Source organism: Cupressus sempervirens, chromosome 3 (genome assembly GCF_028749045.1).
Source record: "Cupressus sempervirens isolate cs-2001-9-10 chromosome 3, ASM2874904v1, whole genome shotgun sequence".
Lineage (NCBI taxonomy): Eukaryota > Viridiplantae > Streptophyta > Pinopsida > Cupressales > Cupressaceae > Cupressus > Cupressus sempervirens.
Genome location: NC_143120.1, coordinates 990,163,180 through 990,181,114, shown reverse-complemented (window position 1 = coordinate 990,181,114; position 17,935 = coordinate 990,163,180). Strand labels below are relative to the sequence as shown.

At 33.6% G+C, this 17,935-nt stretch overlaps 1 protein-coding gene across 1 annotated transcript; it reads right to left on the bottom strand.

Annotated features, from left to right (window-relative positions):
- Positions 1-16,705: 16,705 nt before the first annotated feature.
- On the bottom strand, positions 16,706-17,714 carry LOC149570081 (uncharacterized). Its single transcript, XM_089817861.1, has one exon. It carries the CDS (start codon positions 17,590-17,592, stop codon positions 16,897-16,899), a length of 696 nt encoding a protein of 231 aa, XP_089673987.1. The 5' UTR covers positions 17,593-17,714; the 3' UTR covers positions 16,706-16,896.
- Positions 17,715-17,935: the final 221 nt, after the last annotated feature.

Sequence of the window (17,935 nt, the reverse complement as noted above, 5' to 3'; positions counted from 1 at the left end):
AAAGATGCTTACCAAACTAGGGACAAGTATAACTTTGTAATCACTTTATCCATCAAATTCCCATGAACCAAAATTTCCAACCTATCTATTGTATAGGAAACCTTTAAAGAATCCAAAACTCAAGATCTACCTAAATTTGGATATCTAGCCCCCATCAAAATATCAATATAGGACATGTGATCCTCAAAAATAAAATCAAGACCATAAGGAGGAGAAAATAGAGCCTTGTCCATTTTTGTCCAGCAAATACCAAAGAGGATCACACTTTATTTCACTTTTGTCTCATCTTTGCTACCACAAAATCAACCACATAGGATGGGGAGCTCATAGGGGTCCTCCTCTTTACAATTTCATTGACTTCAAACCCTCAAAAGACTTCAAAATTCAAAATTATAAAGAGTACTCAGTCAATGGCTTCAATTTCTAATCAAATTTGATGCCAATGTTATGAAAGAAATGTTATATTGTTAGTAGGAGCACTTTTATTCCTCATCATCCACCATCTTGGAGCACAATCGATATGAATTTGTGGCATATGGTTTGGTATTGGTTAGATTTCTTTATGTTTTAATCAACATTTTTCTAATTCCTATGCATAATCAAAGTGTTGTATGTAAGTGTAGAAAATGGGTTAACTTAGTTTTGCTTGTTTATGACTATTGAGTTGCATGTTCACAAGTAACACTATGACTTTTTTCTTCATCATTGGATTTTTTTAATTAATTTACTTTATTTTCTGTTTTAATTTTCACTTTAAATTTTATTGTATTTTAAAATTATTATTTTTGCCATATAGAAGCTTAAAACAAAGTTTATCAGTTTATGACATTACACTTTATCTTTTGATGCAGGAGCATCAAGCTTGGATTTTGTGGCCCTATAGTTTGTGTGGTTGGGGTTGTGTTCAAGACATATTGGTGAACCTTGTCGTATGCGTTCATGATGATTGGATCAATTATCTTGGAGTTAGAGCCAATTTGGTGACTGTTGGTTGTGTGTTCTTGATTTACTAGTAGACCTTGGAGATTGTATTTGCAAGATTCAATCTGAGGGAGTTTGCATGTGTGCTCTTGGATTTGGATAGTTGGATGGGATGTGGACCTATTCCTAAGGGAATGTGCCTTCATGTTATGATATGATTTAGTTATGCTTTGTAAATTTGGGGCTTGTCCTAAGTATTTAGTTATTTCATCTATTTAATATTTGTTGCCCAGCCGACTTGTGGCTTGAGGGTTTATTTAATGTAAGAGTGTATTTAATGTGAGTGTTTATTTAATGTAATCTTTCTAGGATGACTTGTGGATTTTTTTAGTATATGTAGAGGGTCTTGTGGAGTCTAGAGTCATTATTCAACATGGAGTAGTGAAGGTGAGCAAAGCTAGTAGCTAAGTGTGGGCTTGGGAAACAAGAAAGTTCTTGGTGGCTTGTGAGCACAAGTTTAGATTCTTCTCGGGTTTCTCTACCAGATTTTGGATTTGGGCTAGCAAGTGGGTGGATCTTACAATGTCTTGAAGAATTGTTATTGTAATTGTCAATGTATTTGGTCGTAACCCAAAATGCCTTAGAGTCAGGCATGTTGGATGTAAATTTTATGATTCTATTATGAGAGTTGGCATTGTTTTGGATCTAAGTATCTATGTTATTGTTTGTATTCCGCTATGTGGTTAATTGTTGGGGGCTAGGACAACTCCTTTGGGGATTCTCCTTCCTTGCATTGCATCATCTTTCAAGTGTTGAGATTTAAAAGAATTCTTATTAAAAGGATAACTCTTTAAGGAACATCTAGAGTGCACATTAGTTTTGATGTAGATCATATATCTATTCTATAGTGAGAATAAATGATTACTATAATAATAACAAATATATATATGGATGTTGATATGTGACACTTAAGGATACAATACCAAGGTTGATTTGGCATAATGATCATTCTTTCCAAACTAAACCACTAACCCCACATAGTTTGCACTAATACACTTAAAAATAAACAAACTCCTCAAATTTACTCTAAAAAAGTAAATATATCCAATACAAATAAAGCTTTAACACTCTATTTAACTATACCAAACCATTATCTAGATTTTAAATCATTTAAAATATAATATTCTTTAACTTAATCAATAAAAGTAGTAAGTCATAAAGAACAACTAACTATCATATTTAAGCCAATAGACTTATTTATTGTGGCACACAGTAGCCATAAAATTGTTACATGCCTGAAAAGTGTTAGATGTTAGATGTCATAAAGTTGACATTTATCGGGAAATTTTTATGCATGACCACCATATTTGGTGCATCAAATTCCAACGCCTACGAAAATGGAACTACATATGTATTGATTGAATTAAAATCAAAAAGTGCACTCGACCTAAAAGTCATTGGATAAGAGGTGCGAGTGTTGGTTTATTAGGAAGATCTCACGTCATTGTGTGGATGGATAACCATCCTCGAGAAAATAGTGTTGGGGAAGAGAGTTTTGGAATCAACAAGTGAAGTAAAAGTTGTATCTATATGTGTATGGTTTAGGGGAGCATGTGTTGTGACTACTCTTTTCATTAGCATGTGTGCATGTTCACTTGAAATAATTACATTGTAATTGGAAAACTCTTGGCTAGTGATTCCTACATGCACCAAAGAGGAAAAGCGAGAAGCTCCAGTAGAGTAACAACAATGAAGCAATTAGAATCACCATTACCAGGTTCCATCTTTTCTTTCCTATGTGCTAGCTCTTAAAGAAAATAAACTCAATTAAACTCAATTCCAAGAAGCTTATGATCAGGATAACTATCTTGTTTTTGTGGAAGGAAAATAATATATGTTTGCAGATTTAAAACTAAATAACACTTAATACTTCAACAAACTTCAGCCAAGAGCTTTAGCTTTGAGATTTAAAATCCATTGCAACTAGTTTAAGAAGAGCCATTGATATGCCTTCCTCACTTAGAATTAGTGATGCCACCCATAGAGAATATTTTAGGAAGGATTCGATTGTATGTCATAAAGCTTGAAGATTGATGTTTTGTATGGGTTCCAAATCCCTCATTTTAGTGCTATTCTCAATTTTATATTAATGCATGACATTCAGTATTTTTTTCCTTTATGTTTCCTGTGATCATGCATATGTTATAGGTTGCATATAATAAAAGAATTATTGTCGAAGTAGTTTAATAGGCTATGTTAATAAGATAGTTGATGTTGCAAGTAGTTTACGATGACTTTCTCCATCGTAGGCTCTTTAGAATTAGGAGTTGATTTTAGATAATATTTATATAAAATAAATATATGTAATGGAAAATATGTGTATTGTCATATTTATATATATTTTTGTTGCAATAGAAAAATGGTTTTTCTCTACTATTTTCATTGATATAGTTGTATATGTTTTTTTATCAATTTGTTATTAACTAAAATTAGATGATCTTCTTGAGCTTAAAAGTATGAGAAATTGATGCATTAAAATCCTTAAGGATCTTTACATTGCTTTCAAATGATAGATTTTGTTCTCACTGCAAGACCTCTTATAAAAGCCGATGGTTAAACTCCTAAATTTCTTCGATTTCTTTTCTCTTGGTTTGTAGAACAAAATTTAGATGTAGTGAGCACTTTTCTAGGAATAATTATTTGTAAAATAGAATAAGTGTTCTCACAAAAGATTGTGCACTTGCCTAATGTTTTTACCTAAAGGAAACCTTGTGAAACATGGAAACAATCTCCAAGCTGTGGGACTTGAACTATGAGATTGAGCCTCCAGAGAAGGTCGGCTTCCTTACTATCAAGGTGAACCTAACTACTCCTTGAGAGGAAAAGGGAGAAGGAATGCATGGAAGAAAACTACCTAATCTAATCTAAAGGGGGTGATACACCAAAATAGTTTGTTCAATCCCATTTCTACCTAACAATGCACTATTCATAAACATAATCTCAAAAGACATTGATTCAACCTTTGTTTTGATTCAGCAATCACATACAAATCAGAAACCAAATTGTTATTATGACGAAGGGACTTTACTCCATAACATCCAAAGGGGCAATAGTAGATACTTTTATGTAGATTGAAGAATTTAAAAAAATACATTAACAAAGGTAAGAAGGTTTTACACTTTATTAATGGAGAATGAGGCACAATAGAGATTATATTCATCCATAGACAAAAGGGAATTATTGTAGCAGAACAGAATACTATTGCTAAAGAATCAGAAAAATGACCGACCCTAAGAAGGGTTACAAAATCTAATTTTATAGTGCAAGCATAACTTAGATAGCTTCTACCCTAAGGAAAAACTCAACCACTACATTTAAGATTATAGAGAACAATCACTGCAAATCTGGGAAAGATCTGATCATGGTAAACATCCAAATACAGAAAAATCATTCTATTCACCAAACAAAATCTTGAGAAGATAGAAATGGTGGACATTAATGTTTCAACTGAGTATATGGATAACCGAGCAGTGAAGGGAATGTCCTTTGCATTTATCAGGCATGGAGAATGATGAGAGTGGTTGCAAATTGAGAAGATCAAATTTTCCAAAAAACACTGTATTTCTTTGTTATAAGCATGCTAAGTCATTCATGTCATCGGTCAACTAGAGTTAATCCTCAGGCTCCGCCACATCAACTAGTCATATTTTATCATTCTACCACCTTGCCAACATTCAAACTTATGTTGACCATCATCTTAACCCTAGTTGCAGCTTCGCCAGCTTTTTGCCTTTATTAACTATTAACCTTGTGAAACCGCAAACTTAACTGCAACTGCTTACTCTCCACCCAAGCTCGCTAAGACACATGTCCACTTTTCATTATGTCACTATGGATAATGGTCTCACATCTATGGTTAGCAACATAGTGACAATGATCAATTTGCATTCAATCTAATGGTCCAAAGATGCATTGACCCCTGTCAATACCTTGACCAATGAAAACCCTACCCTATGCCATCTCATCTAACATTCCTTTTCTTGCAGCCCACAATGGAAACATCACCCACATGTCCACATGTCATGCTGTCACTATCTATAGAAAATAAAAATACATTTTTGTATAGCGACAGAGTGACAATTGTTGATCATCTTCAATCTGAAGGTGGGCAAGGTATTGTTAGAAATGCTTAAGAATAACTAAGGGGGGGGGGGGGGGGGGGGGGGGGGGGGTTGAGGGGTGAATTAGTTATTAAAGGTCCAACATGTCTAATTCAAAAATTTTACTAACTGTAGTAAGCCCATTCAACCATTCATTCATCCAAGCTTTAACTATCCTATTCAACAAGTTACTATAAATCAACATGCAAGCATAACACATTAAAAGATCAATACATAACACAGTGATTTACATGGAAATCCAATTTGGGAAAAATCACCAATAACATGCTACTCAATTCTCACTCTTCTGAAGTGATGCCTTGTGAAAGGCCTGCCCTGTTAAAGGCTTACAACATATTGTTAAATGTGACCTAGTTAAAGGATTGAACCACCCTGTTAGAAGTGGGCCAGGTTAGAGGACTTTAGAACATTCACTTGGAATGCGACCCTGTTAAAGGATTTACAAATGGCTATTAAACCAACCCAAGTCCATAGGATTTTCTTCTACCCTAATTAATACAATTGCTAGAGAGTAACAATAAGGGGTTTTGACCTAATTATAGAATACAACTCAACTTGCAGATCTCATATCACTTCTTAGCTCATATCATTGCCTAGCTTTCAGTCTCTACAACTCTGACAACTTGCCCTTCTTTCAAGCTTAGTCTCCTTAAGTCTCCATGCTCAGTGTACCAGTGTAATCATCTGTTCTTTACCACATGTTGAAGTAGAGTCTCTGTACTCTATTCTTCCTTCTCCTAGATGTCTTCTCCTTGACACCCTTCTAACCACTTTGCAATTTGGCACACTAGCAACTCTTATGTCTTGGTCTGTGACTCCTTAAATAGAAGTTTTTGAGTTCCTTTTCCTGCTTAATTCTTCCCTCCTTTAATTTCAATTCGCATGGATTAGGTAGGATTCATTGTATCTAACCCATATTATGTTTCTTCTAGAAACATCATGAAGAATCCTCTTGAATTTTCTCAAAAATGGTTTACATAGAATTTTGTGCCACCAACTCATCATCCTTATCCTCCAAACAGTTCACAAAATTCTAGGTAACAACTATGTCAGTTCAAATTTGGAAAATCTTCAATTTTTTCAATAATGCAATAGCTCAACACTATTGAAATCTTGATTCTTGGCACATACTATGTTACTTAGCATCAACTACATTGTTACTGATGCTCAGCACCTAAACTTCACTCGGCACCTACTAAGATTTTCTGATGCTCAGCACTTGTTACTTTGCTTGGCACTTGAACTTCACTCGGCACCTAAAGTTCACTTGGCACACACTAGATTTTCCTTTTGCTCGGCTCCAACTAAGAATTTTCTTAGCTTCAACTAGCTTGCTCGAAAACCATTGATGAACTTATTTTAAGCTTTGCAGTCAACCTTATTACAACTTATTCTTCCAATGTTTCTAAGTGTGGCTAGCCTCTATATCTTCAAATATGTTATGAATACATCATCTCACCATTGTCTTAACTGATCTTTGCACTTCATTACAATATCATAACTCAACCTTTCCCTTAGGTGCTCTTGTTATATCTTGTTGATCAAATCCTCTTCATCAATCAACTAAGTGATAGTACTTGGATCTTATAAGCAATTGTCATTCCTACAAATAGCAAGTTTGACATTAATGACAAAACAATGGTTGAAAATATTCTTTTAACAAAAATATCCCTCTTTGATCTTCAACAATGATCTTTTCAATCAGATTTCCAACAATCTCCCTCTTTGGCATTGATGGCAAACCAAACTAATCAACCATTAGACTAAACTATTCAACCAAATTATCAAAGTGCTAACTAGGTTAGAACAATAAGTCAAATGACAAAAATTAATTGTGTTACCATTAGTTTTCACATCTCCCTCTTTTGATCTGCTATCCTGATTGCTTCATTTTTGCTTCTCCCTCTTAGTTATTGTATCCTTGTTCTTTTGTTGTCTCCCTCTGTATGCATTGCTCATCTTTTGCTATTTTATGTTCATGAATCTGATCAGCCTATTTCTCCCTCATATTGGTGATCAGTTTCTACATTTTCTCTCCCTCTTTCTTCATTCTTAATCTTCTCAATAGTTGTTGATCATTTTTCTTCTATTTCTCCCTCTTTGACAACAATACCAAGGACATATTATCTCAGCATCTTGACCTGCAAGTGTAGAATTTGTAGGCTCTTTCAATTTCTCTCTCTGTCACCTTGCTTGTGACTTATTTGAAACTTCATTACTTCAATTACTTTAGGCATGAATCCTAAAGTAAGTATCCTCTATATCAATGTGTAATATTTCAACAATCAATTCCTCCAATGCAAGATAGTCTTGCTTTTTCTTTAAGTAGCCTTGGCTAGGGGTATCACCCCTAATTTACCTCTAAGATACTCAAAAGAATCTTTAGGTAGTGTTTTTTTAAAGATATTAGCAATCTGTTCCTTTGAGCTGACATATTCCATCTTCACTTGTTTGTCTTCCACCAATTCTCTTACATAGTGATACTTGATTGCAATGTGCTTGGTTTTGGCATGCATTACAAGGTTCTTTGATATGTGGATAGCACTTGTATTATCATAATAAAGTATCACAGGCTCATTCACCTCTTCCTTCATACCTTACAACAAATATTTGATCCATATAATATTGGGGCAATTGATAGTAGCTGCAACATATTCAACTTCTGTAGTGGACTATGAGTTACAACTTTATTTTTTGTTGGTCCATGTAATCAATCTTTTTCCCAAGAAAAGTGCTCCTTCACTAGTGCTTTTTCTATCATCAATATTATCTCCCCAATTTGCATCAATGTAGGCTCTTAGTTCAAACTTTTCACTCCTCTTGTAGTACAAACCGCAGTCATCAATTCTTTTTAGATACCTCATTATTCTTTTTACTGCCATTAGATGATTTTCTCTTGGATTTGCAAAAAATCTTGCCATAATTCGAATAGCTAATGTAATGTCTGGTCTACTATGTACAACATACTGCAACTTTTCAATCATTGATTTATACATTGTCTAATTCACTTCAACTGACTCATCATTCCTATATAACTTATGTCCTATTGCCATTGGTGTGCTAATTGGTTTTGAGTCTTCTAATCCAAATGTCTTGAGTATCTCCTTGATGTATTTGGATTGGGTCACAAATATGCCATGCTTCAATTTATGTACTTGCAATCCAACAAAGAACTTGATTTCTCCAAACATTGACATTTCAAACTCATGTTTCATTTGATCAACAAAATCTTTGCAAAGAACATATTTTCTTCCAAATATTATATCATCAACAAAGATTTCAAATATCAAAATGTCTTTACCTTTTTCTGTATTGATATATAGTTTGTTGTTGTCATCTGTTCTCTCACATCCTATCTTCACAAGATATTTGTGTAGTCTCTCATACCATGCTCTAGGTGCTTGCTTCAAACCATAAAGTGCCTTGTGCAATTTGCAAACCATATCTTTGTTCTTGTCATCAACAAATCCCTCTAGTTGTTATGTGTAGACTTCCTCTTCAAGTATACCATTTAGAAAAGAAGACTTCACATCCATTTGGTAGACTTTGAAACCTTTGTAGGCAACATAGTAATGTTCTTACTCCTTCAATTCTTACAACTGGGGCAAATGTTTCCCCCTAATCCAATCCTTCTTCTTGTGCATAGCCTTTACAAACTAGTCTAGCTTTGTTTCTTGTTATCTCACCATTCTCATCAAGTTTGTTCCTAAACACCCGTTTGGTACCAATTACATTCTTATCAACTGTTCTAGGAACTAGGGTCCAAATTTTGTTCTTCTCAATCTGGTCTATCTCTTCTTCCATAGCTTTATACCAATCATCATCTTGTAGTGCATATTTTACTGTTTTGGGCTCAACCATGCTAAGAAAACATGATTCATTCCTTAATCTATTCCTTTTCATTGGTCTGGCATCCTTGTCACCAATTATTTGATCTACAAGGTGATGTCTCCTCACATATTTGTCTATTCTTGGTTCTATCCTTCTTTCCATGTTTGATCCTTTAGCTTCAGAGTCATTTTTCTCTTCTCTATTTGGTATTTCATCATTTCTTTCATGTGTATTGTTTTTAGAATTAGAATGTGCATTTTCTTCATTCTGCAACTCCGCTTCTGAATGCAGCTCGACATTCATAAGCTATGACTCAGTTGATATTGAAATTTGTTGTTGATTCCCAACTTGATTGGCAACATTGTCTTCAATAGTCATTCCTTCATATAAGTATACAAAGGATCTATAATCTTCTAGTTGCTTGGATTCATCAACTTGGACTTATGCATGCTCATCAAATTTTATATTCGCACTTTCCACTATCTTGTTAGTGTTAGTATTCAAACGTTTATATGCTTTGCTTCTAGTGGAGTATCCAAGGAATATGCCTTCATCACTCTTTGCATCAAACTTTCCATTTCTAGTATCTTTAATAATATAGCATTTACAACCAAAGACTTTGAAATGTTTTACATTAGGTGAGTGACCATACCATAGTTTAAAAGGTGTTGCATTTGTACCTTTCTTGACTTGGACTCTATTAAGGGTGTAAACAACAATGCTTACAACTTCTCTCTAGTACTTTAGAGCAACATTTTTCTCCATCCTCAAGTTTTTTGCACATTCTATCACTAATCTATTTCTTCTTTTAGCAATGCCATTCTGCGGTGGAGTTCTTGGTGCTGATGTTTTCCTTTTGATACCTTTGTCATTGAAGAATATCTCAAATTCCTTTGATGTAAACTATCCTCCTTTGTTTGACCTTAGGAATTTATAACTCTTTCCTATTTCCTTCTCAACTTTGGCCAAATACCACTTGAACATTTGAAATGCATCAGATTTTTTCTTTAAAAAAATAGAAGTCATCATCCTGGAATAATCATCTATAAATAGCATTATGTATCTATCTCCTAGGTAGCTTTGCACTTCTATTGAACCACATAAGTCTATATGGACTAACTCTAGTACTTCTTTAGAAGTGTATGTTTTGCTGTTGAAACTAGACTTAGTCATCTTCCCTAGTTGACATTGTTTGCACATTATATTTTCAGGCTTCTTTAGTTTAGGCAATCCTCTGACTTTCTTCTTTTTGTTGATGTTGATCAGATTGTCAAAGTTAACATGACACAATCTTTTATGCCACAACCACACATCATCAAGTCTAGCAACAAGACAAGTTGCATCTTCCATATCTAGGTAAAACAAATTACTCCTAGTTTGTTCAACTTTTCCTATCAAATTTTTATCAGTGTCATAGATCTTGGCAGTTTTGTTTCCAAATTCTACTTTGCAACCTACATTTCCTAACTATGATACGCTCAACAAGTTGTAGTTCAATCCTTCAACATAGTATGCATTATCACATGAAATCTTCTCTGTAATTTTAATTGAGCCTTTTACTTTGATTTGACATGGAGCATCATTACCAAATATAACACTATTTCCATCATATTGGTAAAGGTAATAAACTTACTTTTATCTCTTGTCATGTGATGTGAGCATCCACTGTCTATGATCCACTTGTCATTCTTGTTCACATAGGTTACTAGTGTTGTTGCTTCATCTTCATCTTTATCTGATTCATCCTTCATGGCCACATAGACTACTTCATCATCATTCTCATTAGAATCTTCTTCAACAATGCGGCATCTTTTTCTTTTTTCTTTGTAATCTCTGCTATCATCTTCTCTTATTCTTGTACTTGTTTCCTTCTTTGTAGTTCTTCTTCTGTGTACACCTTGCATCAATATGTCCTACTTTATTGCAATTAAAACATATGATAGGCAACTTACCTTTGAATTTACCTTTTCCTTTATAGAACCTGCTAGCCAATAGTGCTTCTATCTATTCCACATCTTTTTCATCTGTGCTACTATCACTAGAAACATGTTTTCATTTTCTTCTCTTCTTGTTTGATGTCGCCCCCTCAGTGTCTTTCAATGTCAGCTTGGCCTTGAAAGAAGATTCAAGGTTCTCAAGTTTGTAGTTTTCAAAGTTGGACAATTCAAATGCAGTAAGTCTTCCCACAATTCCTTAAAATCTTAGTGTGTTTCCTTGTACACACCTTAGCTCTTGGATGGCTGAAACTCTAATATCATAGATAGGGAGAAAAGTTCTCAAGTATTTGCTATTAACAAATTCTTCTTCTAATTGACCACCTAGAATTCTTATTGCAGTTACCACTTCTTTCATTTTGGATCCATATTGAGCAGCATTTTCACCTTCCTCCATTTTCATGTCATCAAACTTTCCTCTATGGCTTTCTCTCTTTGCTCTTTGTACATTCTGATCTCCTCCATAGATATCTATCATGGCTTTCCAAATCTTGAATGCAGTGTCACATTCCTTGGTGTCATCAAATTTAACATAACTAAGTGCAGAGGCAATCTCTAGCATTGCCTGATTGTGCTCCTTCCTTTTGCTCAAATCATCTGCAGTAAGAGGTCCAACTGGGTCTACATGTTCTATTCTAATTGAGGTTTTTGTATAATCACCTATTGATCCAAGGTGTAATTTCATCAGACTCTACCATGTAATGAAGTTATCTCTGTTGAGCTTGGGAACTTCTCTCTTGGACATCTTGATCTTCCTACTTCTAGTACCATGAAACTAAATCAGCAGATGGCTCTGATACCAATTCTTTAGAAATTCTTCTACCCTAACTGATACAATTGCTAGAGAGTAACAATAAGGGGTTTTGACCTAATTACAGAATACAACTCAACTTGTAGATCTTAGATCACTTCTCAGCTCATATCATTGCATGGCTTTTAGTCTCTACAATTTTGACAACTTACCCTCCTTTCAAGCATAGTCTCCTTGAGTCTCCATGCTCACTATATTAGTGTAATCATCTCTTCTTGACCACTTGTTGAAGCAAAGTCTATGTACTCTATTCTTCCTTCTCCTAGATGTCTTCTCCTTGACACCCTTCTAACCACTTCGCAATTTGGCACACCAGCAGCTCTTGCTTCTTGGTTTGTGACTCCTTAAATAGAAGTCTTAGAGTTCCTTTTCTCACTCGATTCTTCCCTCCTTTAATTTCAATTCGCATAGATTAGGTAGGATTCATTGTAGCTAAACCATATTATGTTTCTTCTAGAAACATCATGAAGAATCCTCTTGAATTTTCTTAGAAATGGTTTACATAGAATTCTGTGCCACCAACTCATCATCCTTATCCTCCAAATGGTTCACAAAATTCTAGGTAACAACTATGTCAGCTCAGATTTGGCAAATCTTCGATTTTGCCAATAATGCAGTAGCTTGGCACTATTGAAATCTTGATGCTTGGCACATACTGTGTTACTCAGCATCAACTAGGTTTTAACTAGTGCTCAGCATCTGAAGTTCACTTGGCACCTACTAAGATTTTCTAATGCTCGACACTTGAACTTCACTTAGCACCTGAATTTCACTCAGCACACACTAGATTTTTCTTTTTCTTGGCTTCAACTAGCTTGCTCGGAACCCACTGATGAACTTAGTTTAAGCTTTGTAGTCAACCTTATTACAACTTATTCCTCCAATGTTTCTAAGTGTGGCTAGCCTCTATATCTTCAAATATGTTATGACTACATCATCTCACCATTGTCTTAACTAATCTTTGCACTTCATTACAATATCATAACTCAACCTTTCCCTTAGGTGCTCTTGTTACATCTTGTTGATCAAATCCTCTTCATCAATCAACTAAGTGATAGCACTTGGATCTAATTAGCAATTGTCATTCCTACAAATAACAAGTTTGACATCAATGACAAAACAATGATTGAAAGCATTCTTTTAACAACAATCTCCCTCTTTGATCTTCAACGATGATCTTTTCAATTAGATTTCCAATAGGTATGTCAAGAAATTGGCCCACTTTCATAAAGCACAAATAAAAACTTGCCAGTTGTACCTCATTTAAAAACTCCACCAGCCACAAAGAAGGAAGGCCCACTTGGGATATGTGACACACTTTCGCTATGTCGTTATAACTTTTAATTATACATTTCTTCATAGTGATATATTGACAATCATAGACTCATATCTAACCGATGGTCCACCTTGTCACTTGCTAATTATTGTGCATGACTAAAGAGAAAAGGCCCCATCTAGACACATGTCACATTTTTGCTATGTCGCTGTGACTTTTGGTTGTGCAACTTTTGATAACGAGAAAGCGATGACCATAGATCTTGGAAGATCAAACAAATGAGACGATGTGGGCCCACCAAGATTTTTATAACATGTGACCATTTGAAGACTTAGGAAATAAAATATAACCCAAGGTTTTAAATGTATTTTTGATAACATTAGACCATTTGAATATTTGAAAAGATGATTGTTGGGCATGTTTGATAGGCAAAACTCAAATTTTAGTAGGAGGGAAAATATGACTAATAATAAGGAAATGGAAATATAATATAATCTAATTGTCTAAACTGATATGTGTTATTTTGATGGAAGAGGCATGTGAACAATTTTTTTTTTTCAATGTAAGAGTAGTTGTTCTTGTTCAATATATATTTTGTAAAACTATTGTTATCTCCTTATATGTGATGTTTTTCTCAAAAATATTGAGTTGAATTATTTCCTTATACAATTGAGTGAAATTGTTATTCTACATTAGGCATATGTGCTTGTAGTTAGTTTCATGGTTATACCAGATCCATCCAACTCACCAATTTTGTAGGGTCTGGGAGTTCTTTGTGTTAAGAAGAACCTTGGGGGAGCTAATCACTCTATGGTTGGGTGGTAAAAGTGCCTGGGCCACACTCTTGTCTCAAGAAAGTAGATGGATGTTATTCTATGGCTAAGGAGACAAGGACTTGTGCAGATGGATAGAGGTCCAATGACATTTACATACATACATACATACATACATACATACATACATACATACATACATACATACATACATACATACATACATACATATATATATATATATATATATATATATATATATATATATATATATATATATATATATATATGACATTTATATTTGTGTACACATACACTCACACATATATGACATTAAAAATTGTATACTTAAGTGATAAACTCATTATTGATGTTCGACATGCAATGTCAACATCCTTCTTTGATGATTCTTCTTATGTGAGGAAACTTGATGTGTACCTTTTGCATTCTCTTTTTATGTTTGAATCAATGTGTAGGTTTGCTTCTTGAATGTATTTGACTAATGTTGTAGTCATGTGATGACATTTTTGCATTCACTAGTTTGGTCGACACTTAGCATATGCGATATCATTGTCATTGTACTTTCACATTTCATTGTGTACGTCAAAAATATGTGTAAAATTTTATTAATTTTTAAATAAATTAGCAATAGAACAAGCCTCGAGTACAACCATTTTATTGAAAAATTATAAGCAAGGACATGCTTATATGCAAATTCATGGTACCAAAGAATCTAAAAGTATGTTGCTCCGCACTTGCAAACCCAATTTGATTCTTTTATTAATAAGTTTAATTCACCATGCTTATTCAATACATTATATGTAGTTTTTGGAAAAAACCATGACTTATATTTAGTAGGATTCTTGATAGATTTATGATGTGCAATTCTACAAATTGCTAATTTTGTTACATATTATAGGGGGCAACATCCATACAATTAGGCCTAGAATTTCATAGTTGTACTGGATTTTTTTTTTCACTTCTGATCCATACATATGATAGGCTAATTTTTATTTTTTTCAATCATACTGATTGACAGGTTAAATTTTTATAAAACTGTTAATATGATACTTAAGTTTATCATAAATCATCAAACTTCATCATAGATAAATATTTTTAAAACATACTATAAACTTGTTTGATTGATTTAAAATATTAGTATACAAAATATAAACTTAGAAGTTTTCTTAACTTGTATATATTATTTTATAAAACGTATGAATTTAGAAACTTCAAGATATAAGAATTCTGTAAATATTGTATATTTTATTGATTTTTGACAATCAATATATATGTTAAAACGTAATATGAAAGGCATTAACATGACCAAACCATCATTAAAAATACACATGACAAGCAAGGATGACTATCAAATTCCAGGCCTACATACAATCATCAAACAAAAAAGTATTTCCCTTCTTCTGTCACATTAGAAACTGAATAACATATGGTACTATGAGTGTACTATTGTACACATTACACCTTCTAGTGCCAGTAATAAATAATACTATTTACAATGTAAATAATGGTAATGATTAATGACAACCATTAAATACCAAAATAAAATGCTCCACGATGTCTAAAAGCTAAACTAACATGTAAAGCTTACGAAGGGGGACACTTTTTTTTTTTGTCCCACTTGGTAAGCTTTATGTTTTAGTTTAGGCTTTAGCCAATATTGCTATATTCTCTATTCATATTGAAAAATCGACATTCTTGGGTAATTAGGAATGTTGTTCGTAAATGTGAACTAACAAGTGTCACATAGTAGCTTATATTTGTTGTAAGTTTTAATAATTTAAAGTTTATTAAATAAATTTAATAACTAGAAGCGGAATATAAGTAATAAAAATTTGATGAAATAATTTATTTAAGTAAAATGATTATATAATACTAAAATACACAATTTAAAATAAGTAAATTAGTATGAGTAATGTATATACTGTATTCAAAATATTATGAACTTTTTATAAATAAATAAAATATAATTATTAATGAATTTGTGGAATATTATTTATAGCAAAAAAATACTTGTAATGTCTATGAAATAGTTGAATATAAAAATATAAATGAAGATGAATAAATCTAGAAATAGAAGAGAGATAAAAGAGATAATTAACCTAAGAAATTAAAGTTTGCATATATCTTAATATATAAGAATCTAAGTATTGTCTCATGATATGATATGTATGGTGTTTCCTAGAAATCTGCTCTCATATCACTCAAATATATTAGTCCACATTTTTAAAGACACAAGGAAAGTTCAAGACCGTTGCAAGGAAATGGAAAAAAAGTAAAGATTCGGACTTTTTTTATACACATTTCGCGGTAAAAATGCAAAGTTTAAGTGGTTAATTCAATTCAAAATTTGTCGGAAGAGAAAAAGATTGAAAAAACAAAAGATTCGTTACCAAAATTCTCAAATCTGAAAATAAGAAAAACAGAACCTCCGCCAGCAAAATAACAGCTGGCCACTCTGGAAAAAAGCGAAGCTTTCGTCACAGAACGATTACTGACACCGTGTTATATTCTATGTAATGAATTTACTGAAAAATAAAAATCTTTGTTCGAGTTGGAATAGTGCCTTCTTAAATCATCATATTCAAAACAAAATAAATATATAGACGGCACCAGCATAAATAAAATTCTGAAAAAGGAACAATGCGATGGTGGAATCAGAAAATGCTGATCTAAAATGAAGATTCATAGTGGCAACATCTCACAAAAGACCGTGGAAATAGAATTTAAAAGAACCCAGTTAAGAATAACAATGTGATTATGAAAACCCAATTCTAAAAACAATTCAATGCTGTAATCAGAAAATCAGACTCAACCTTTTCTCACAGACATTACACTTCACATTCATAATGACAGCATCTCATAAACAACCATGGAAACAGAATACAAAAGAACCTCAGTTAAGAATATCAACGATGTGATTATGAAAACCCAAGAGGTGTATTCACTTTGGCATCAGTGCTTTATGCATTTTCACAGAATAGAAGAGATGTTATATATATGGCTGTTACAAAATTTGGGAAACCAATACAGCCAAAAATAACTAATAATCCTAAGAAAACTAACTATACTTCCATATACAAACTACAAATCAGGGAGTAGACTCTGTTGAAGAATGGAGGGGAAACAGGGGAAGCAACTCTGGTTGCCTCTTCACACTCATTGCTGATCCCTCAAAAGAAAACTTTTGTTCTTCCTCTTCCGAATGTGAGGATTGATTGCCAGATGTTGGAGTAGAATCATAATAATAGTAACTTGGTGGAGAATTAAATGGATCAGAAGGCCCAAGTGGAGTGATTGGGCTGCAAATCAAGGCAGGAAGAGTCGCACATCGAATCCCATAACTATTACCTCCTACTCTTTCTCCATAACAATGGTCATTCACACCCAAATTGATATTATCATCATTCATACCCAAATTGAGATTATGATGATCATTCAGACCCAAATCAATATGATGATCACTCAGACCCAAATTAATCTCCAATTTCTTTTGGAATTTCCTTCTGTCGTGGAGCTTGAAGGCCGGTTTCTGAATACCAACTTGAAACCCACTCTTCACCAATGGAGGACAATCCCAAACTGATCTGAATCCATCTTTCTTTGAGCTTCTTGCATGTCTGGTAACAGGGAGCTTTTTCACTCCAGAATCCTCTGCTGCACCAGTGAGTTTCTGAACAAGATCCTTGAAACAATGGCTCTCAATCTGAACAAAAGTGTCTGAATGCACAATCTGATTCAACACTTTTGGGCACTCAGAATTTGCACATCCCCATTGTTTTGCCATGGCTTCAGAACTAGTTATACCTTTTTTGTTTTCCTTGATTGAATCACTGGATGGACTGAAACTCAATTTAAATAAAATCTGGATTGCAGCTGAGAATTCCTAAGATGCTTTTTGAGCATTGTATGCTGAAGATGCAACAAACGCTGCGGGAAGAACAAGAGTTATAAGAGGAGAATCCAAAGTCAGGATTCCGCCTGGTCAATTGATATGGTCAATCTTGTGGGTCCAAAAAAGTTATTGATTGAAACATTGAATTCTCTGTATAAAGGGAATTTGGCTCAAACAATTAGAGATTTTTCGTCAAAAACAATGTGGATTTTGCCGGGATTGAAACTTCTTGTTG

Bases quoted from the DNA above. Each gene is read 5' to 3' on its own strand.
- LOC149570081 (XM_089817861.1), bottom strand. From the start codon at position 17,592: ATGGCAAAACAATGGGGATGTGCAAATTCTGAGTGCCCAAAAGTGTTG.